Below are 22,306 nucleotides of genomic sequence, written 5' to 3' on the forward strand. Positions count from 1 at the left end.
CGCAGGGAATCGATGTGTGGATGTTCAACCAAAGACTCTAGCCCCAGATTCTGATAACTTATACGATTCTCTCATTATTCGGTGTCCAGATGGAAGGGATGTTTGTTGTTCACTTCGGTCAGAAGAGGGATTGGCACTCAAGAGCACGCGTTTTATGTTTGCATTCCTATTTGAGAGTCCCCATCCCTTCTATTTGGTTGGAAGTTTCCTGCTCAAGTTGAGAAAGCATATAGACCTTTAATCTGGAGTTGAGCGGTTGCATCCATGGAGTTTGTAGCAAAGAGATCACGATATAAATTGCTAAATCTGAGAGTGAATTAAGCAGGACAAAGAATTATATTATGCAGGAATCCCACCAAACAATTCACCACAAAATATCACCTCGATCGAAAAGCGTGAATGCGGAGAGATCGGAGGTGCAACAATGGCGGATGAGAAGGTCTTTCTCTCCAAGCAATTGTGTTAGAAAGGTGAGCATAGCGAGGATTGGTTCACACACTACTCCTCTTTGTTCCCATCCTTAACCGTTGACACTGCCGCCACCTCCTCCTCCTTCACATCGTCTGCCCCCGCGTTCCCATAGATCCGTCAGCTCGGCTGTCGCTATGATTCACGAGACAATCACACACACACCAGAACGTAAAGATTAACACCTATGTAGTCAACCAAAACATCGATAGGCGAGAAGAGAGAACCTACACATCAGACATGGGCACATCAGGAAGCAAGATGAATATGAAGATGAATTGAGCGAAGTTAGGCAAGCGAGAAAGAGTTGTCCACTACAATGATAAGGGGAAGAGAATGACATGAAGTAATGATGAGTTGATGACCACAGACCATCTCCGTGAGAGCAGAGAATATGAAGATGAATTGAGCGAAGTTAGGCAAGCGAGAAAGAGCTGTCCACTACAATGATAAAGGGAAAAGAATGGCATGAAGTAATGATGAGTTGATGACCACAGACCATCTTCGTGAGAGCAGAGAAACTGAGGCCCATTTATCGGACCGATTAAACGAGAAGGCATCCAGGTCGATCATCGGAGAAGCTGCCCAGAGACATGGGACAACTATAACGCACATGATGACATGATAAATATGCTACTGTGTGCATAATAGGATGATCAAGCGATCTGATGCGTTGGCACGCAGAATACGATAACGGATGAGCTTAAATCTATTGTTTTTTTCTTAATTCAGAACGTTCTATATGACGGTTGATAAATAAAATAACCATGTACAAATAATTCTTAGTAGGAGTATAATACTAGTATAAAGCTGGCGTAACGGCGTTGGACTATTGGGTGAGGAGTTGCGGAGTTCGCGACTGTGGAGCACTTCCGAACAAGCCCTAGAGCCAGAAGAGTAATTTCATATTTGCATCCCGCTCCGCTTCATCCCCGGTTTCGCCCATCGATTTCCTTGCCTCGTCCCCTCTCCGTCTCTCTCTCACATCTTCCTTCTTCCCGACCCCCGACCGCATCACCGCGCGCTGCGCGCCCGCTACATCCGGCGGCGCTCTCGCGTTGGCCGACGATGGGAGCGATAACCTCGGCGGAGCTCAACTTCCTCGTCTTCCGCTACCTACAGGAGTCCGGTCCGTAACTAGACCCATTCCTTCCTGCCACGTTTTTATTTGGTTATTAGGTCGAGAGAATCTGGCATGCTTTGCGCGGATTTAGGGGTTAGGGGCCTTTGTGCTGCAGATGGCGAGATTTTTGTGGATTCGCGTGTTACATAGGAAAATAGGGATCTGGTAATGCTGAATGCTGCATATGATGCGTCTAGAGCTTGTGTTTTGCGACTTTTAGATTGGGATTGTGGTTTCAGGTTTTGCAATGCTATTTCTCTTATTAATTACCTTTTAGTTTTCATTCCTTTTCAGATTAGGGTTTTAGATAGCTTTGCTCATAGTGGAACTTAATCGATTAGTTTCAGGAAATTAATTGTGCTTTTGGTGCTAATTCGTCCACCTCCGCGGCTGTATTGGTTTTACTGACCTCAAATGCAGAAATTCATACAATCCCTCAGAAGACAAAACCATCGAAATAGTGCTATCGGTTGTTTCTTATTTGGGTTTGTTGATTTCTTTAAGCACCTGTTACTCATCGGTGCATTGTGGGGACGGTTTAATGCTGGGATTTCTGAACATTTTTCTTTCGAGATTGTATTTATGACTGAACTGAAACTAGAGCAGGGAATAGCAGGATGCCTATGTTTCCAATACAGAAATCCTTAACAGAACAGAGCACAGACAATAGGGCCAACTATTGATCTTACTTTCCCTCAATAAATAGTTTGGATTGGATAAACAATCCTACTTTCATTCCAATCATAAAACAAGGGAAAAGATCAAGGGAGAAAACCCTTCCAAGAAAACTAGTAACCAAACCCTGACGAACTTGCATTTGTTGAGCGAAAAGAAGAGTACTTTTTTCTTTTGATATTGTATTTCTGAACTTTGTCCAGCTTGTCATGCTCTACTGTGCAGCTGTTTGTTACTCCCTCTGTTCCATAATTTGAACTAAAACCACGACAATAGTTATGGAACGAAGGGAGTGTTATTCTTTAGGATATTTTTTTGTACCCTTCTAGAATTGCTGGCATATGTAGTTATTATATGGTTGAACACATGGTTTTCTGTTCTCATTGATAAGGCCATGTTTGGTTCATGGGAAAACGACAGAAAAAGCAAAGGAATACTGTTCACATGGGGAATTTTCCCTTTGTGCCGTTTGATTCATGGGAACGGCCATAGGAATTTTACAGGATAGGGACGCCTTTCCCATACTTACTAAGAAATTCTTAAAAATTGCAAACATCCACTCCCGTTTCTTTTTTGGCTCTCCGCTTAAGACCGAGGCACTGCAACCTCCGTAGCAGTGGCTCACTTGGCGCCATGGAGCCCTTCGAAGAGACAGGGGAATGAAGTCACGGAGTGCAAGAAAGTTCCAGGAGTCGTAGGCCAGCTATGCATGGAGGGGCTCCGTGAATTATGTAAATGGTATTGTGGCAACAAGCTGGACATGGTACTGGCAGAGGTTTGTGTGCTGGGCGCCATTGTGAAGAGGGAGGAGAGGGGGTGGTGGTGGTGGTGGTGGTGGTGGTGTTCTGTTGAGCCACGGTGAAGATAAAAAGCTTGATGAACTGAGGATGAGGATAAGAATGATGTATCGTGTGGTGGAGAAATAACATGTTTTCTTTTCTTAAAGCATGCCCGCGATTGTTGTTTGGTGTATATATATGCAGGGAGCCAAGGAGTACCATTCGTTAGCTCACTGAAGTATGAGCTTAAGATTTAATTATTTTCCCTATAGTTTCTTAATGTGGTGTTTACAATTATGCAAGTACTTCATGTGCACAAATCCTTTGTTTCACTTTCCCGCTTGTGATATTTTCCTGTGTTTTTGCAATCCTCTGTTTTGAATCTGGATTCCTTCCCTATTCTTGTATTTTTTTGCTATTCCTGTTTTTGAATTCCTGCATTCCAAACGGGGCCTAACTGTGTCTCTTCCAACTAACTTTCCAGGTTTTGTTCATGCTGCATTTACTTTAGGTTATGAAGCAGGGATACATAAAGGTGGGATAGATGGAAATATTGTCCCTCCTGGTGCTCTTATCACTATCGTGCAGAAAGGCCTCCAGTACATAGAATTAGAAGCAAATACTGATGAAGTAAGTATGTTTATCTCATACTTCTAGTGTGGCTGATGTATGGTACATCATGCACTTTTCTTGTTTCAGAATGATCAAGAAGTTGAGAAGGATTTTGCTCTTCTGGAACCTCTTGAAATCATCACAAAAGATGTTGAAGAGTTGCAACAGATTGTGAAGAAGAGGAAAAGGGGGAGGCTTCAAATTGATTGTGACAAGGACAAGGGGAAAGCGAAAGAGTGCATCGAGGAGCATGAACATCGTCTTGGTGGTGAACGGGAGCGAGAGCGCCATGACAAAGAAAAAGACCAAGAGATGGAAAGAGATAGAACTGAAAGAGACAAGGTGCAAGAGAAAGAGAAGGAAAGGGAAAAACAACACACAGATCATATTGATAAGGTTAAGCATGAAGAAGATCCCCTTGCCAGTGGAGGTAATTTATTTTTAGCTGTTCCGTTCCCATTCTACCACTCCTTTTTGCAATATATTTTAGCTAACTATTAGTAAAACTCAAATGACTATATGCTGGATTATTTCTGGCCCATGTATAATGCTTCATAACTATAATTGATTTATGCTGTTGTTTCCTAATTTTGGTGAGCACTGTTTAAATGATAGGGCTAGCAAGTTTTCACGTGATGCAATAATTTTACAGTTCTTGGTGTGAACAAGTAAACATTGTGACACAGCATGCAAAATATTTTTAAAGAGTAACTCAGCATGCAAAATATATATGTAGGAATGATATGGTAAGCGTTAGTGTAGAATGGGGTATTGTACACCCCTAGTAAAATTGTGTATGGAATTTAGTAGTTTTGGATTAGTGTAGTAAAACAGTGGCCTGGATAGTAAAAAGATTAATCAAAAGTCACTACATTTTTGTACACCATTTTACTAGGGTTGTAGAATAGCTATTCTACACTCGTGGCATCTTTTAGGTTTGCCATCGATTAGTCTTTCATTTGTCTAATTGCACTGAGACTAGTCCATTACCACCTGATGACTTTGTACTGCATACTGCACTTAAACCTGACTAATCATGCCTGATGCCCATGATTAGTACTGCATGCTACGCTTAAAGCTGACTAATCATGCCTGATGCCCATGATGAAAAAAAAGGGCAACCCGGTGCATGTAGCCCCCGCTTGTGCAGGGTCCGGGGAAGGGTCCGACCACTTTGGGTCTATTGTATGCAGCCTTTCCCTACATTTCTGGAAGAGGCTGTTTCCGGACTTGAACCCGTGACCTCATGGTCACAAGGCAGCAGCTTTACCACTGCGCCAAGGCTCCCCTTCTTGATGCCCATGATGAGTAGTAACAAAATTAAAAGTTGATACTGTGTATGCATCCTTTTTTTTGCGTTCATGGGGCATTTTGGTTTTAGGGAATCTACATCTTACTCACCAACCAATATCTTTTTGGTATTATAAATAGTTAGGAAGCTATAGCATTTTCATACATCTAAGGTTAAATTAGAAGGTTAACTATTCATGAAGTGACGTTTTGATACCCCTGCTCAGCTGGATCCATATTAGTGTGAGCATTACCATGGTTCATTAATTGAATCCCAATAGAGGGCAGACCTTTCAACGGAGATAGCATGGGGTGGTATAGTCGGGGGGGGGGGGGGTTAATAAATAGCAACCGGGTGGTAAAAAATCCGCGTTAATATATGTATGCATATATTCTAAATGTCAGATGTAGCGGCTGAAATAGCTGATATATTCTGCAAATACTGGTACCCACACAAATGACACTGACTCAACTTCGTGATCCAAAAAAGGCTTTCTGATCTATTCCACCATGATTTTCTATTCGTAGTTCCTGATATGTATCCATACAATAACTCTATTATCGCCGTCGCATGGACGTTGGAGCTGATTTAGGACAATGTCCCCTTTCTTGGACATATCATCCATCTTATTAAAATAAGATGATACTAATGTAACTCTAGGAGTAACAGTTTCTGACATGATTTAAAGCAAGCAGTAGCCCCCTGTGAATTTACTTTTTCTTGGTATCTCAGTTTCTGTATTAGCGTTTCAGAGAGCTTCCCGTTATATCATGTCTCAATATGTTTTAAATTTAGTTGTGTGGAGGACCAGGGCCTTATTCATCGTACTATTGTATTGTCTACTGATATGTAGTTACCTCAGGTCCTAAACCAATGGATGTAAGTACAACTTCTCATGAAATTTTTAGTGCGGATGTAACCGTTTTGGAAGGACACAGTTCAGAGGTTAGTAGGTTCTTCTAGTGCTTAGATGTTTTTCACTGTCAAATAGATTCATCAACCCTCTTATAACTTCCTGTTTCTCTTGCATTCGTTTGCTTTAGGTTTTTGCTTGTGCATGGAGTCCAGCTGGTTCTCTTCTAGCTTCTGGGTGGGTCATCTGCTCTATTGTATAGATAGTTGTGTTCTTGTATTGACTTGTAGTTGTAGCCCCCTCACGCGTTCAGTTTTATCATGGCATCAAATTGCCAAGTAATTTATATGTTAATAATTATAGTGTCCGTTGTTTTGATTATTCTTTTTGCCCAAGTCTTTTTGAGATGCATGCTGAGTTCCTGATTGCAGCATGACCTGTCAAGATCGAACGAGTGGAGATCTCCTTTCGTTGTAATATCTGGCTTCTCAAATTCAAACCTGATAATTTGCATTTTTCTTTCATATACTCATTCTATCCCATCCCTCATCGTATTTGTGAATCTCTAGTCTATATTTGCCTTCTTGTAGTTACAAAGTTGTTTATTGTATGCATCCTCGTTGAGTTATACTGCTATTTTGTTCTTGCTAGGTCAGGAGACTCAACTGCTAGAATTTGGACAATTCCTGATGGTCCATGTGGTTCCATTCAATCCTCTCCTGCAAGTGTTCATGTTTTGAAACATTTTAAGGGTAGGACCAACGAGAAGAGCAAGGATGTCACCACACTTGACTGGAATGTAGGTTCCTTGATGCTGTATACTTTTCTATTCATAATTCCTTATTTGCGAATTGTGTTTTGGTCAAAATTAATCTAGAGTACAATGTTGTATTGGCAGCCACATCTATTTTGGCCAACTTGTTCATTTTTTCATTATCCAATGCCACCTTTCACCTCTAGGTTCATTACTAAGCCATGTTATCTTGTAAAATTTGGCCTGTCATCCATGCCAGGGGGAAGGAACACTATTAGCCACGGGCTCCTATGATGGCCAGGCAAGAATATGGAGTAGGGACGGTAAGAAGTCACTATCTTGTGTGTGTGGGTGTGCGTGCACAGTGTGTGTTAGCCTTTGCCTTAAACTCTGTTTAATAGACATCGATAATAAATTATTTTCCCTAATATGGGCTGGGTCAATAATTTCATCTTACCCGAACAAGAGTTGTCAGAACTTGGATGGGCCTTAAAGCATGGTCATAGTGTGCCTCCTGCTGATTTTGTGCATTCTTTCATTCTTATCTATCTGAACGAATATTTCAGGAGAGTTAAAGCAGACTTTATTCAAACACAAGGGACCTATATTTTCTTTGAAATGGAATAGGAAAGGTGATTTTCTTCTAAGTGGCAGCGTAGACAAAACTGCTATTGTCTGGGATACAAAGACATGGGAGTGCAAGCAGCAATTTGAATTTCATTCAGGTATAGTTTGCATGGTCCAGTTGTCTTTGACATGACAAAATGTGTAGCACAGAAACTAACTTGTCCTCGTTCTTCATGTAGCTCCAACACTAGATGTTGATTGGCGAAACAACAACTCTTTTGCAACATGCTCAACTGATAACATGATCTATGTTTGCAAGATTGGGGATCCACGCCCAGTTAAAACATTCAGTGGCCATCAAGTAAGATTTCTTAAACATGACATGCTATTTTGCAATGTGCTAGCGAAGTGCCTGTGTGTTGCTACAGAACACAATGAATGGGCGTATAGAGGCATTGATCAAAGGCATTCACCTTTGGCTCACAACAAATGTCGGTGTCTTTCTCCCGCTTCCACCCTCTCCTGCAAATGCTATGCACCCTTTTGATCCTCTTTCTCCTCACAGCGTCTCCTTATCTACCCTTATAACAGAAGAAGACAAAGAATTGTCATCCTCCTCCCTTCATCCCTACCTGCCCATCTCTCGGCTCTGCCATTGTATCACCACTCCGCTCCGCCATTGTCATGCAAATCGCTTTAGCAGATAGAATAATTTGATCTTTTTCATGTCTGAATAGAACATCCCGAGAATAAAAGAAAGTTCAAGACCTAGTTATTTTCCAATATATCACAGGGTACTTTATGAAGGCTCATTCAAACTATAAAAATGCTTTTCATTTCTAGTACAAACTTGAAATATAGCCGATAGTTGATAACATCACATCGTGTTAGTTCTCAAACAATTTGGCCAATCAGGTGATAAAGAACAGAGATAAATCTTTTCCTGCATCTTTGGCACCTACCATCCAGCTGAACCCAAAGTTCCACGACAAGCTGTGCGTAGGCATCGTGAACCCCGGAGTAGGTCTTTATATGACCGTGTCGTGGAGTGCAGTATCGCTCAAATCCCACACCTCGCCCGACAAGGAGGATGGTATCAACTTGGGATGGCTGTGGCACCAAGGTAGACTCACCAGTCGGTGCAGACCGACTCCACCAAGTTCTGTCAGCTGCAAGGTGACCCATCTAGAGGATATCGTGCTCCGGCAGCAGTGAGCACGGAGAAGGTCACCCTCCGGCCATGGCAAGCTTGGGATAGTCCAGATTAGTCTCCGACGAGTGGGGAGCCACATGAGGCCATAGGGATTCTGTGGATGGTGGAGGGAGGCTGCGGCTGGGTATGCTGGTTCATGGGGTTGTTGTAAAGATAGGCTTCTTGGGGTTCGAACTGTGCGAAATTCTTTCTGTGTTGCGTGTGCCTTTTCTTGGCTTGATCCTTACAACCAAAAAACTGATGTGGAAATTCTCAATAGTATTCTTCCGCAGTTAGTAAGTTCCCCAAAGTATGAATATTATATTATATCAAATGAAAATCATTTCATGTTGGTGGGTTAGTTTTACAAGTCATCCTTTTTTCCCCTTCATATTCTAGAATAACTGATCAATTAATTCCATCTCTTCACCATTTTGTTTGGATGACTATCTTCATTTGTCCATACATAAATTGCTTGGCTAGATAATTTTAGATGCTACCGGGAATTATTGAGTATAATCACTGAGCAGCTATTAGTTATATAGCTTCATAATGTTTGTCCTAATAAGTTACAGTACCATTCTTGTCCATGAAAATATAATTAATATTTTTTTACTTAAAAAGTATTGGCGTAGTAGCCACCTGACTATAAATACACTGTCCAGAGTGAAGTTAATGCTATCAAGTGGGATCCAACTGGTTCTTTGTTGGCTTCTTGTTCTGATGATTGGACTGCAAAGGTATCATCTTGCTTTCTGTACAGTAGTTAATAGTTTTTCTAGTTCTTGCATCATTGTGTACAAGACATCACGAACTAATAATTCAGGCTCCCTGTCGGCTGTTTTGTTTTGGTTATTTTTTCATTGTCTTGCTATTGAGTAATGTATTACTGTATGTTACCTTGCATTTTCCATTTTTTCCTAGATGTATAAGTATCTCAACTGTCTATTTGAGTGAAACAAACACCTACAGCCATTAAACTATTTGGGACGGTGCAATTTTGTGCTTTAACTCTGAAAATACTCATTTAAGTTAACAAACTTGTCTATATGGTGCACAGTCCTAAATACACGAGGCCTCCGTAACACATATCTGCTAGCTCCGGTCCACTAGTTTACTCGTTGGGGTGTAAGTAGGGGATTGGAAACTGTAAAAAAGCCTCAAGTCTTCCATCAATTTTAGGAAGCTGAGGAGCAACTGATGCAAAGGACGACGAGCTTACCTTTACAGGCCTGCATGCCTGCCCCCTCGTGGAGGTGATGTTCGTGGATAGCGGTTTGCGCACAGAGAAGAGCTAGTTGCGAGGGTTTGAATGGTGATGTAGGTTTGCCTGGCCGTGACAGATGTTGCATGAGAGCCTGGCATATGGAAACATGCTTGCATCGAGAGATGAGAGCATGGCTAGGGTTCGTCAAAGCAAGGACTTGTCTTCTTGTACGCCCCCTTTGCCATGTCCTTGGTCACATCCGCCATCTTGCTGTTGATCACGATGACAACAAAGTATCCTGACGACAGCTCTAGCAGGTTCGGATAGGCAAGGTGCGCGAAAACTCAGAGCTCTCGAAAATAGAGGGATTCTGATAGTGAGCCTATGACAACGAGATTGTCACACCTTGCATGTTGTGACAACGAGTGCGATGGCTTAGACTCTCGAAACTGGAGGATGTGGTGGTGGTACTAACGCCACTGTGTTACTAGGTAGGAGAAGAACAGTGGCGGAGAGCAGCGTGGAGACATTGGGGTTGGCCACAAGGTTGTTTGTCCGTGGGGTTATGGGCCATGAACTTCTGGAGAACGTGAACTGCGCGTCTTCGTGCTCTTTGCATGATTACTTGTCTTGGGGGTGGGGTGGGGGTGGGGGTGGGGGTGGGGTGGTGTTGAATAAAAGATATCAAAAATTAATCCTTTCTAGTGGGAAGGATTTAAACTAAGTACCCCTAGTTGCATGCAAGTCTATAAATTAAGAGCGGAAGCAAAGTTTGCAATAAGTTAAGTAGTAAGGGGAAGAGATCGCACACAGGTGATCTTACCTGAGGTTTGGATTGTTGGTGCAATCTTACTCATTGGCGGAGGTTTGTATACAAAATCCTACAACCACAAAGGTCTTGGCTCGCTATGCCACCAAGGGCCTAGTCCACCTATTCCACCATGGCAACCACAAAGGGAGCCTCACTTGTGGTAGATCTTCACACAAAGAGACGCTCTCTAGTCCTTTACAAACTTCCTGACTCTTTCACACATGAAGGCTCTCAAGTGACTCTAAGAGCATCTCCACTAGGCCCCCAAGAAGCCCCCCAGGAGCACTTTTCTACCCCCGGCGACAAAAAACCTCTCCACTCACGCCCCCAAAGCCCTGTTTTTCGCCGGAGTTGATTAAAGTTGCGCCCGGCGATCCCACCCCAAACCTAGCCCCCCGGGGGGCAGCTAGGGACGCCGGCGCTGGTCTTTTTGCCTCAAATGGCCCACCTGCAGCCTCTCTTCCGTCGCTTTCTCCTCCCGCCCCGCCTTCTCTCTCCCGTCGCTTTCTCCCCCGCCCTGCCCCGCCTTCTCTCGCCAGCGGGGACCACGTCCGCCGCCCCCGCCTCCTCCGCCCCGCCCGCCTCCTCGCCGCCCCGCCTCCTCCTCGTGCTCGCTGGCCGCCCGGCCTCCTCCTCCGCCACGCCCCGCCCCGCCTCCTCCCCCAGGCGCTCGCTGGCCGCCCCGCCTCCTTCAAGCGGCGCGCCACGGGGAGCTAGGGGGAGTGGAAGCGCGGTCTGCGGCTCCGCCTCACCGGCTGCCTCCCCTACATCTCACAGGCGGCCGCGCAGGGCAAGCCGCCCAAGGAGTGCTCGCCAGCCACACCAGCGTCGCCTGCCTCGACCAGGCCGCGCGCCGCGCCTGCGAGCGTCGCCTCTCCTGCGCCGCGACTCGGCCCGGGCGGCCACGCGCCGTGACTGGAACACCGGTGCGGCGGGCCCTCCTCTTGCCGTCGCTAGCTGCGGCGGGGGCACTGGGCATCGGTGCTCTTCCTCATGGCCGCCTCCGAGGTCCTCCTCGTCTGCCTCGGCCTCCTCGCGCTGTTCCCGCGCTTGGCGCTGCTTCGCCGGCTCGCTGCTGCCTGGGAGGCCAACGACTGGAAGAAATTTCGGTCCCAGACTAATATTCTCGCCGGCAGTCCCCCAAGCGGCGAAAAAAATGCCTCCTGGGGGGCTCAACGGCTGGAGATGCTCTAACCATCTAGGAGGCGCACACCCTCCAGGAGCAACAAGTGTTGGGATTTAGGTCTAACCGTCTAAGAGCATCTCCACTCGCGCCCCCAATAGGCCCCCCCCAGGACGCGTTTTTTCCCGTCGGCGCTCCGCTGCTAGAAAGGCCATTTCCCCGTCGGAAAGAGAGGGTTTCGCCGCGGCAGCCTCCATCCCGCTCCTGGGCCAGCTTTCCAGCGCTCCGGCCACGCAGGCGGGGGATACCGGCGGCTGCGCACCCACCACGCCCGCCAGGTGTTCGGTGATTTGCCTGTTCGGCGATGGACTCCGACGACGAGGAGGCGTTTGCGGCGCTACTGGAGGAGGAAGACGAGGCCGACACCCAGGACGAAGAGCACCTCATGATCCTCGCCGCTCTGGCCAGCCTGTTCGCGAGCAATGCAAAGCCGCGGCGAGGTGGCTCGGCGCCGGGCCGCCATAAGAGCAAGCAGAGGCATCAACTGGAGGGCTATTGCTTGCTCTACGCCGACTACTTCGCGGATGCTCCACTGCACGGCGAGAAAGTATTTCGGCGCCGTTATCGGATGAGCCGAAAGCTCTTCCTCAGGATTGTGAATGCCATCCAGGAGTTCGGCAACTACTTCATTTGCAAGAAGGATTGCATCGGCAAAGTTGGATTCTCCTCACTCCAGAAGTGCACGACAACTATGAGGATTCTTGCATACGGAGCTCCCGGAGATATACTAGAAGACCATGGACGCATGGCCAAGTCCACCACCATTGAGTGTTTGTACAAGTTCTGCAGGGCAGTGGTGGCAATGTTTGAACCACAATACTTGCGATCACCCAATTCTGAAGACACCGCTCGGATCCCAGCACAGAATGCAGCAAGAGGATTTCCTGGGATGCTTGGAAGCATCGACTGCATGCATTGGGCATGGAAAAACTGTCCATTTGCTTGGCAGGGGATGTACAAATGCGCCAAAGGAGCTTGCAGTGTGGTACTTGAGGCAGTGGCCACACAAGACCTCTGGATTTGGCACTCCTTTGGCATGCCAGGAATTCACAATGACATTAACGTACTGCAGTGCTCGAATGTCTTTGCCAAGCTTGTTGAAGGTCATGCTCCTCCGGTGAACTTCGACGTCAATGGGCGCCACTACAACAAGGGATACTACCTGGGGTGAATAGTCCTACCAAAATCCAAGGACAGATCACCTACTTGGTGAAGACTTTGGTCTAGGATCTGTTCTTGGATTTCAAGCCAAAGTACTTTGCTTGTGCCCCTCTTCATAGTATGGTTGTCCTACACTCAGTGTGAATCACTGGGTTCACCAAAAGCCTAGAAAGTACATACTACAAGACACAAGCTTGAGTTAGGGTCACCATTGATATTCCACTTATAGGCAAGGACTCGTTTAAGAAAATTAGTCCTTATAGCCAACGAGTCCCTGAAATACACTCATTGAAATCATTGGTCCTCTGACTCTCAAATGGTTGCCATAAATCACCAAAACCAGTAGGGTATCTTGGAGATGCACTTTCACAAAGCAAGGCCACTTGAATGAACTCCCCAACAAGATCTTCAATCAAAGCTCAAGAACCCATGGATCTATCTCTCAAGAATCAAAGATAGGTTTACATTACAGCACGAGAGGTGAAATGCAAAGCAAAGGGCTTTCTCAACGAGAGAGAAGAGGGTGGGGGTGGGGTGGGGGGGTGCCTCCACAACTTCGTCCATAAAGCCTCCTCCCCCACTCAAGGTATGTGAGGGTCAGTTTATAAAAAAGGTGAAAATCTGATCGTTTGAATAGGAGAAGCACATACCAGGACAGGTTCAGTGTTTAAATCTAGAGCCCTGGAATTGTCCCGTTGACGCCGCCTCCTCGCAGCGCCGCTTCTTCTTACTCGAACGGAGGTGGAAGAAGAAGAACAGTGGACACAAGATTTTCCGGCCGGCGCATGAACGCCGCCACGGGCACACGAACACCCCAATCCTTTTCTTCCTTATAGTGGCTACATGGCTACACACGAGTCCCCCTACAAGCAGTACACAGGGGCTTCTTTTATACCCTACTGCACACAAGCCAGCGGCCACATCCACACACGCACGCACCGGTCACTACCACATGAGCCGGCCACTAACCAACTAACAAACTAGTCTACATGCACGCCCATATCCATGATGACCGGCTGCTTCACAGCTTGTGTAGCTAACTAACTTATCTATGCATAACTAGATAACCAAGTAGCAACACTAACTACTTCTATCTACATGCACACTCAACAGTCCACGACCGCACAAGCTGCGCCACGATCCACATGCAGTGCCCAACTACTCGGTCCACCCTGCTGCTCCACACGGACGACTCGGCCATCACCATGTGCATGGCTTATTGCCAACACTCACCTCCTAAGCCATGACATCGCCGCCGTCGAAGTTGTTGCAGCTCTCGTCGTTGTCGTCGTCACAACCGTGACCCAGCCCGCGGACCCGACCCGGCATCAACGCGGTCGCACCGTGCTCTGTCACGACCCCGGCGACATACGCCGAGCTCCTTCTCCGCCGACGACACACGCCTGGCGTCCCTCTGCGTCCCACACGTCCCGCGCGCACCCGACGCGCCCGATGAGCCCGACCGCACCAAACGCTCACCACGCGCCTCCTCCGCGTCCGCCATGGCAGCCGCCAGCGACAAATGCCGGAAGGATGTAGTCGAACTCGAGCACGGACTCGAGCACAACGGCGACATACGCCTCCTCCCAACGTCAACCGCACGCTCGTACGCGCGCCCGCGGTCCCGACGTGCCAGACGTGCCCGACGCGTCCAGTGCGCACCCATAACATGCACCGGTCGCGCCGAGCTCGCCGCCACGGCTTATTGCCCTGTACATGCCGCCATGACGCTGTGTGTCGTTGGAGCCGCCACCACGCAGGTCCTCCGCGGCCTCCTTACCATGCCGCCGCAGCCACCGCGGCCTCCTTGCCGCGTCGCGCACCTCCATAGACCGACACACGGCCCGGAGCTTCACCGCGCAGCCGCCGACGAACGCCGCCACCGCCGGCACGCCTCCGGCAAGGGGACGACACCCAAGATGAACCAGCTCATGATACCAATTGTTGACGCCGCCTCCTCGCAGCGCCGCTTCTTCTTACTCGAACGGAGGTGGAAGAAGAAGAACAGTGGACACAAGATTTTTCGGCCGGCGCACGAACGCCGCCACGGGCGCACGAACACCCCAATCCTTTTCTTCCTTACAGTGGCTACATGGCTACACACGGGTCCCCCTACAAGCAGTACACAGGGGCTTCTTTTATACCCGACTGCACACACAAGCCAGCGGCCACATCCACACACGCACGCACCGGCCACTACCACATGAGCCGGCCACTAACCAACTAACAAACTAGTCTACATGCACGCCCATATCCATGATGACCGGCTGCTTCACAGCTTGTGTAGCTAACTAACTTATCCATGCATAACTAGATAACCAAGTAGCAGCACTAACTACTTCTATCTACATGCACACTCAACAGTCCACGACTGCACAAGCTGCGCCACGATCCACATGCAGTGCCCAACTACTCGGTCCACCCTGCTGCTCCACACGGACGACTCGGCCATCACCATGTGCATGGCTTATTGCAAACATGTCCAAAGTTCTTGGAGGTACCGGACTGTCCAGAAGCATCTTTGATTTCAGGGGTGCCAGACAAAAGATTTCTTAGAGGTACCGGGACTAGCAGAGTACCCTATGGAAATGAGCTTGGCAGAAATGGTTAACTCCCAGTTCACTATAGCTCAGGAGCACAAAACCTATACTGGAACAACTGGCTGGAGCAAACTATAACCGCTCAAGAATGCCAAATAAGAAATAGCTCGGAGGTACTGGAGCTAACAGAGGTAGTTATAAAACACAGAAAAGCTTTGTTCTGGATGGAACCTTGGAAAATCGCCAGTTTGCTCAGCAGAACTCTCACAACTAACCTAGCCAGTTCCACCGTCCGACTGGTCTGGAGCTATTGGGAGAGAGTAAAATGAGATGGATTAAAGAATTTGAAGTTGAAATCTTAGGGAGCGCCTGTAGTTATTATATAAGGTGTTCATCCCTAGATCTTTTGCATTTGACCCTCTTGATAGCACGGTTGTCCTTGGATTCAATGTGGAATCTTCGATCCACCAAAATCCTGGGAAATTGCAACCTAACTAAGAGCCTTGGGCTACAATCCACTTACCAAATGGACTAAACCTGAAATATACTTAATTGAATGTCTTTTCATCAATCACCAAAACCCACAGGGGGGATATATGCACTTTCAACGATGCCATGCAAGGAACCTCGAGATTGATGCTGCCATCAGCAGGTGCTAAAACAAAATGCTGAAATCAAAGCATTGAAGAAGACCCATGCCACAGTTGTGACCCGTGAATACTCAGCAACATGGGAGATAGTGATCATCTCCATATTGTAGTTAAATGATCAAATTTAAAAATTGGAATTGATGCTAGGATTTAACATCAGCGTACCTGACAGCATGAGCCAACAGTCTTCACGTGTATGCGCTTGCAAGCTATGGACGATGCGGTGTTTGCTCGGAGCCTCGGATGCGGAGGCAAAAGCACGAGCACACATAGGTGACGAATTGGCAAGTGTTTCGTGGGAGAGGCTTTAAGTTTGGTGGAGACAGATAGGTCTTTTCTGGTGGACCAGAACTTAGTGATACTGATGGTGAAGATGGAGGGGTTTGGTGCATATTTTGATCTCCACATATCCCCCCCCCCCCCATCCCCGCCCCCCCCCCCCACCCCGCCGTCTAGTTTTAGTGGACCAGGCTGCCAGGTACATGCCATGTCAGCGGGGGATATAAAATTGGTCAAACTTTATGAAGTTTTGACTTTAGATAAAACTAATATACGAAGATATGGAGGGAGTAGGACCATATGTGCAGCGCAGCACATAAATAAGTTTGTTGACCCAGGCCGGGTTAAGGGACCAAATTGTACCGCTAGTTTAATGGTTGTAGGTGTATTTCACTCTCTAAAGTTGTAATTTGATGGCCTGTTGTGATTATATGGTTTTTGCCGAGTAAAGCTAAGCATTTTCTCAGTATATACATGGCACCAGTTGTACAACGTGTCTAATGAAAAAACACAACCTGGTTTACCAGTACAGAATATTTTGTTAGTTAACCTAAATAATTCTTATTTTCTGTTGCTGATGTCTCAAATGATTCTATCTACTTACAGTTTTAAAAAATCAAGTTATAATCGCTCCACAATAACAGGCAAGAAATGAGAAACATAATTTGAGTCTGAAAGTTCAAAATTATAGGGCCATACAGTCATAAATGACAGGCGCCAGGATGGCAGAGAAAATAATGCCCGAATCGGAAGTTCGCATTATGCATTGAGTTGTGCTTTTGCACCAGATGTCTCGCCGTAATTCAGTATACATTTCTCATTGTAATTATAGGTGGTTTATGTAACCATATGGATTCACAGTAGCCACTGACGTGGACATGCTTTTTGTGTGGCTCAAGTTGCTATATTTGTTCACACTTCACAGAAGCTGACCGTGCGGAGGTGCTTTGTCTTTTTTTCGTAATGAAGTGTTCCTTTTTCTTTTTCCTTTGTCAGATATGGAGTGTGAAGCAGGACAAATGTGTATATGATTTTAAAGAGCATACCAAGGTTTGTCAAATAATCGTTATCCTTGCTTGATCCCTTGAGTTTTCTAAAACTGTCTCCTCTTATCTGCTCAACTGTCTTTTTGCAGGAAATATACACTATTAGATGGAGCCCCACAGGTCCAGGAACAAATAATCCCAATCAACAGCTGCTTTTGGCAAGGTATAATTTGGCATTAGCTCAGAGCCTTTAAAGACAAATAATGCCTTTGTATTTTCATTTCTGACAGTTCACTGTTGTTGGGTCAACTGACCGACCTGTTCTAACATGTATTCCTGACGTTTGAATTATGTGCAGCCTTCAGTGAGTAACCTTGACCAGTTAATCCTGCATGAATTAGTAATAATAAAATTAAACATTGTAAACATATTTTTAATGAAAAATCTCGTGTTACAATTCTGTCTAACAAATTCATTTAGTCTATTAATCAGTGGTCAAATATTGTAAAGTTTGACTGAACATTTTCTGGGACATCATGTATTTTGGAACAGAGGTAGTATATCGTAGGAAACTTGATAGTTGCAGTACATTGCAAAGTGGTTGTTCAGTAAGTTCGCTCTCTCTTACCTGCAATGATATCCACTACAATTTTGGAAATTATCGATGGGTAGTGTGTTGGGTGATTAGTTGTTCTCAGCGTCTACTGTAATCTAGTATTAATGCTTCCTTTGTATGATATGGCACACTAGGCCTCGCTTCAGCGAGAACATATCATCTTGTAAGTGGATAGCCAGCGGTAACAAATTAGCTCATGCCAAATCATGATTTGTACGGAACATGTTTATAGTCCAAGATGATATTATTTCAGCGTCAACTCGTGTTGTAGGCAAGTTCTTGGTCAATGTTTATTTCGGTACAAACTCCTAGTTCACCATTCAGTGGTTTCAGTCTCGGTTTGATAGCGTTGTTTATCCCTTGTGTACAAGATAGTTGGTAAACTAGCAGAATTAGGTATCCGCATTAGGTTCCTTGCTTCTGAGGACAATTTTGCTACCCCGGCAGGTTGCTTGTGTTTATCAGTAATGATGGACTATTTTGTTTTATATGCAGTGCATCGTTTGATTCATCTATCAAGCTATGGGAAGTTGAGCAAGGACACCTTCTGTACAGCTTGGCTGGCCATAGGTACTGATACTAAGGGAAGAAAATTATCGTGAGTTACTGTGTCACACATAGAATGCTAAATTCTTGTCAATTTACAAATGATTACAGGCAGCCAGTTTATTCTGTGGCCTTTAGCCCTGATGGCGAGTACCTGGCTAGTGGGTCGCTGGATCAAAGCCTACATATATGGTCCGTCAAAGAAGGCAGGATCCTGAAGACCTTCAGAGGGAGCGGTGGCATTTTTGAAGTGTGCTGGAACAAAGAAGGCAGCAAGATAGCAGCTTGCTTCTCCAACAATACTGTCTGCGTCATGGATTTCAGGATGTAGTTTCAGCAGAAGATGTACATGTATCAAGCTACAAGGCTAGAATATATGTTCTTCCCATTGTTGGGAAATTGTTAGTCTACTCTAGGTTTTGGATTTAGCTTCCCAGCTGATGTACAGTAGGACCTGACCGCAGTACCATGTAGTGCACAAGCCTCACAAAAGAGCATGTACGGCGCGTTGACATGATGATGTTACTGTGTTGGTGTTGTAGTATGGAGATATTGTGGTGCAATCAAATCATTTGACTTAGGTGATATAGATTAAGATGGCTACAAGTTTATTGGAACATATAGATATTAATGATAATGTCTTGTCAGGATGTATTTTACATGAATATTTGTAGGAATCTGATCATACAAGTAATTGAAACAGTTCAGAGGTGGGTGGAGAAACAGCTCAAAAGCATACTTTCTGCGCTTTTAGAGGATCTAAATCAGTCTTCATTCTTTCAAAGCCCATCGCAGTAAATATGTAAATCCTTTTCATAGAAATTAGTTACTATGATAATGTATATAGCCTGTTTCATCAATGTTGACACTATCTTTGAGATTCATGTGAGAAGCCAAATCAAAGAAATTTGCTATTAGCTTTGCTCCTCGTTCGCTGCTAGTCCTTCGTCGTTTGCCCGCCCAGTCCTTGCTGGGTTCCACGTTGCCGGTATGGCCAAGACCAGAGCGAGGGAAGAGCTTGTGCCCCCAGCAGGACCTGCCCGTTGCCGGGGTTCGGCTTCCCCCTCCACAGTTTCATGCGTGGGCTGCTCTGCTTCCGTGGCTACCAACTGCATCATATTCCGCCTAACGGAGTCCTTCACATAGCCAATTTCATTACTTTCTGTGAATGTTTCCTCGGAATGGCTCCTCACTTTGAGTTGTTCTGGTACTTCTTCCGAGTTTACGTTCAGACGAACGGGGATGTCGTGTCGACCTTGGGGGAGCTATCCTGCAGCTGCGCCCCAACACCAACCTCTTTGCCACAGACCTTCCAAAATTTGTTAGGGAATGTCATAAGCCTTGATTCTGTGTTTTTGGGTTTGGAGACAACTTGCCCGTTTTCGTGAACGAACACCCGTAGAAGTTGGGTACCGGGCTCCATTGAACCAACTGTCACCGTGAGGCCAAGGCTTTGGCTGACGCCACAACCCATTTGTAGGAGGCCGAGTTGAAGGGAGGCCACGTTATCAAGACATGGGTGGACCGCCGCGTCCTCCCTCTACAAGCTTGGCCGTCCCCGATGTACATGTACACGGGAGCAGCAGACCTGTCGCGGGTGTCGCAAGACGAGCTGGGCCGGAAGAAGTTGATCGCCATCTTTGCACCTTGATCGAGCCAAAAACGATCAAGGAGTCCAAGGTCGCGCCATTGAGGCCTTCAGTGCGAACCATCCATGGAGCCAAGTAAGTGTCAAAAACTTTGAGTTCTTCCTTATCTGGAGCTCAGGGCTTTATCCTCGGCGTACCATCCATTCTTGTTGTGCAGAAGTTTGTGGCCTTCGAGGCATACCACTCGGAGCCCCATTGATGGTGAAGGTGGTGGACACGGCCATGTCTTCATTGATGGAGGCCACCCTTTTTTAGTCTGAGAAGGTTAGGGGCGCACCCTCCAAAAGGCGAAAGAAAATGTCTAAGGAGGCCTCAGATGAGGAAGAAGATCCAGGACCGAGGCCTCCGATGACGGTGATGTTACTAACTCCCCCGAGGATGATGCTGCTGAAACAACGACCTCCACTTAGGAGCACAACAGTGACGATGGTGAAGATGACGACGACAAGGAAGAGGTTGATCAAGGGACTATCGGTGCATGATCGTGAGCACTTGCAACACAACGGAGCAGGAGACTGCTCCCTTTTTTTGGTTCGGTAGGCGGTGCGGTGAACACATATGTTGCTATGACCTCTGGCTGGTGAGGAATCTAGAGACGAGGAGGTTTTACCCAGGTGAGGGCCGCATTGCATATAATACCCTACTCCTGCTTGCTTTGGTGGTTTGAGTGGTGGATGAGTACAATGGTGGATAAGTACAATGTGCGTAGTGCTGCAAGTCTCGGGAAGGGAGTTGGCAGATCTTTTGAGTGTCTATCTTATTTTTGACCTAAGGTTTTCCCCTTAGGACGAGTCCCTCGTTTACCTCTCTGTCCCCCCTCATTGCCGTAGCTTGGTCCTCCTTTTATATGCCAAGGGGTTACCACATTTGCTACAGACGACACTTGGGATATCGAAATTACAATACTAGTACTATACCTACCACATTAAATGCGAGGGCAGGTGTTGAAAGCGTAGGTTATCTCCCAAAGGGGGGGTGTTGAATGGGAGACTTTTAGAAATTCGTCAAACTCTGAGGAATTTGACGAAGATCAGAGTGGAGAAATAGAAACATAAGGGAAACTAAATCATCACAGAATTAGAGTGCATGCAATCAGGATACGTAAGAGTGAAGAACATGCAATCATACAAGCATACAAGCATGAAGAATATGAATTGAGGAAATGAAAGATAGCATGATGAAATTCTTTAGTTCAAATTTGTCAGAGCATAGACCACAAATTCTTCAGCAGCAGAATGAAGTAAGAGAGGGTAAGGAATTTGAAACCAGGTTGGCTCGGTGAAGACAATGCAATTTGGTAGACCAGTTCCAGTTGCTACATCAATTGTATGTCTGGTTGAGGCGGCTAAGTCACAACTCAGAGGACACACAATCCTCACCGTATTCCTCTTGAGCTAAGGTCACTTATTCCTCGCCCAATCACTCGTGGTAATTCTTCAAGGTAGACTTCCAAAACCTTCACAGACTTGTTCACCGGCACACCATAATGACTCTTGGTGTACTTAGAACTTGACGCCTAACCGTCTGGAAGAATGACAGTCTTCAAAGGTAACGGGTGTCGGATCACACAGATCAATCTCTTTACTGATGCTCAATCACTTTGCTATGGGTTTTTCCTCACTTAGGATTCTCTGAAAGTCGTGAGAGGATGGGTTGCTCTCAAATGACAAGTGTTAAGTTCTCTCGAAGCAGCCAACCAACAAGTGGTTGGGGGGGGGCTATTTATAGCCAGGGGGCAACCTGACATGAATTGTCATAAATGCTCTTCTCTGATTCGACCATTGTTAGGATAAGGATCCACTCAACAGCTGGCCCGCAGCATAGCAACGGTTGGATTTTGAACTCTCAAATTCGTCGGGGCACTCAATTTCCTCACTTTTAGGCAGTTTGCACTGCTGAACTCCTAACTCCTCAGTCTGATCAAATTCGCCAGCGACCAGATGAACTTCGTCACTATCGCTCGCAAATGCGTCAGCTGTTCTGGAGATTTCCAAAGGCTTCACTCGAAGCGGCTAGTGTAGTATAGGTTTTGAGTAAGTATGAGCATCACTTTGGAAATGTGAAGTATGTTTCACCTAGACCCCCTTTAACAGTACGGTTTTTCCTATGACTCAAAGAAGAATAAAAGAAACTATGAAAACAAAAGTCTTCAAGCTTCAAAGTCTTCACATCAATTTCTTCAAAGGCCATACCAATTTCATCACCAAATTCTTCACTTGAAGAAATCCATTTTAGGGGTCATCTTCCATGTCTTCATGGACTCTGCTTCCTGTGTATACTCACAAACACATTAGATCCTCAACCTATTTGTCTTCAATACTCCAAAACCACTATGGGGGCACCTGATGCACTTACATTCTCCCC

General features: G+C 46.1%; 1 protein-coding gene across 2 annotated transcripts; it reads left to right on the forward strand.

Moving 5' to 3' along the window:
* The first annotated feature begins 1,292 nt into the window (after window positions 1-1,292).
* LOC125537157 (WD40 repeat-containing protein HOS15-like) lies at window positions 1,293-18,954 on the forward strand. 2 transcript variants are annotated; one of them, XM_048700462.1, is made up of 14 exons: window positions 1,293-1,597; window positions 3,530-3,675; window positions 3,745-4,087; window positions 5,802-5,893; window positions 5,992-6,038; window positions 6,453-6,600; window positions 6,815-6,878; window positions 7,122-7,280; window positions 7,362-7,483; window positions 8,980-9,054; window positions 17,142-17,195; window positions 17,281-17,354; window positions 18,243-18,317; window positions 18,405-18,954. In XM_048700462.1, exons 1-14 carry the CDS (start codon window positions 1,537-1,539, stop codon window positions 18,622-18,624), a joined length of 1,680 nt encoding a protein of 559 aa, XP_048556419.1. In that variant the 5' UTR covers window positions 1,293-1,536; the 3' UTR covers window positions 18,625-18,954. The 2 variants fall into 2 exon arrangements, with proteins under 2 accessions (XP_048556419.1, XP_048556420.1); XM_048700463.1 differs by having other exon boundaries at window positions 5,811-5,893.
* The last annotated feature ends 3,352 nt before the right edge of the window (window positions 18,955-22,306 follow it).

This window comes from Triticum urartu, chromosome 2 (assembly GCF_003073215.2).
Source record: "Triticum urartu cultivar G1812 chromosome 2, Tu2.1, whole genome shotgun sequence".
In the NCBI taxonomy this organism is placed as follows: domain Eukaryota; kingdom Viridiplantae; phylum Streptophyta; class Magnoliopsida; order Poales; family Poaceae; genus Triticum; species Triticum urartu.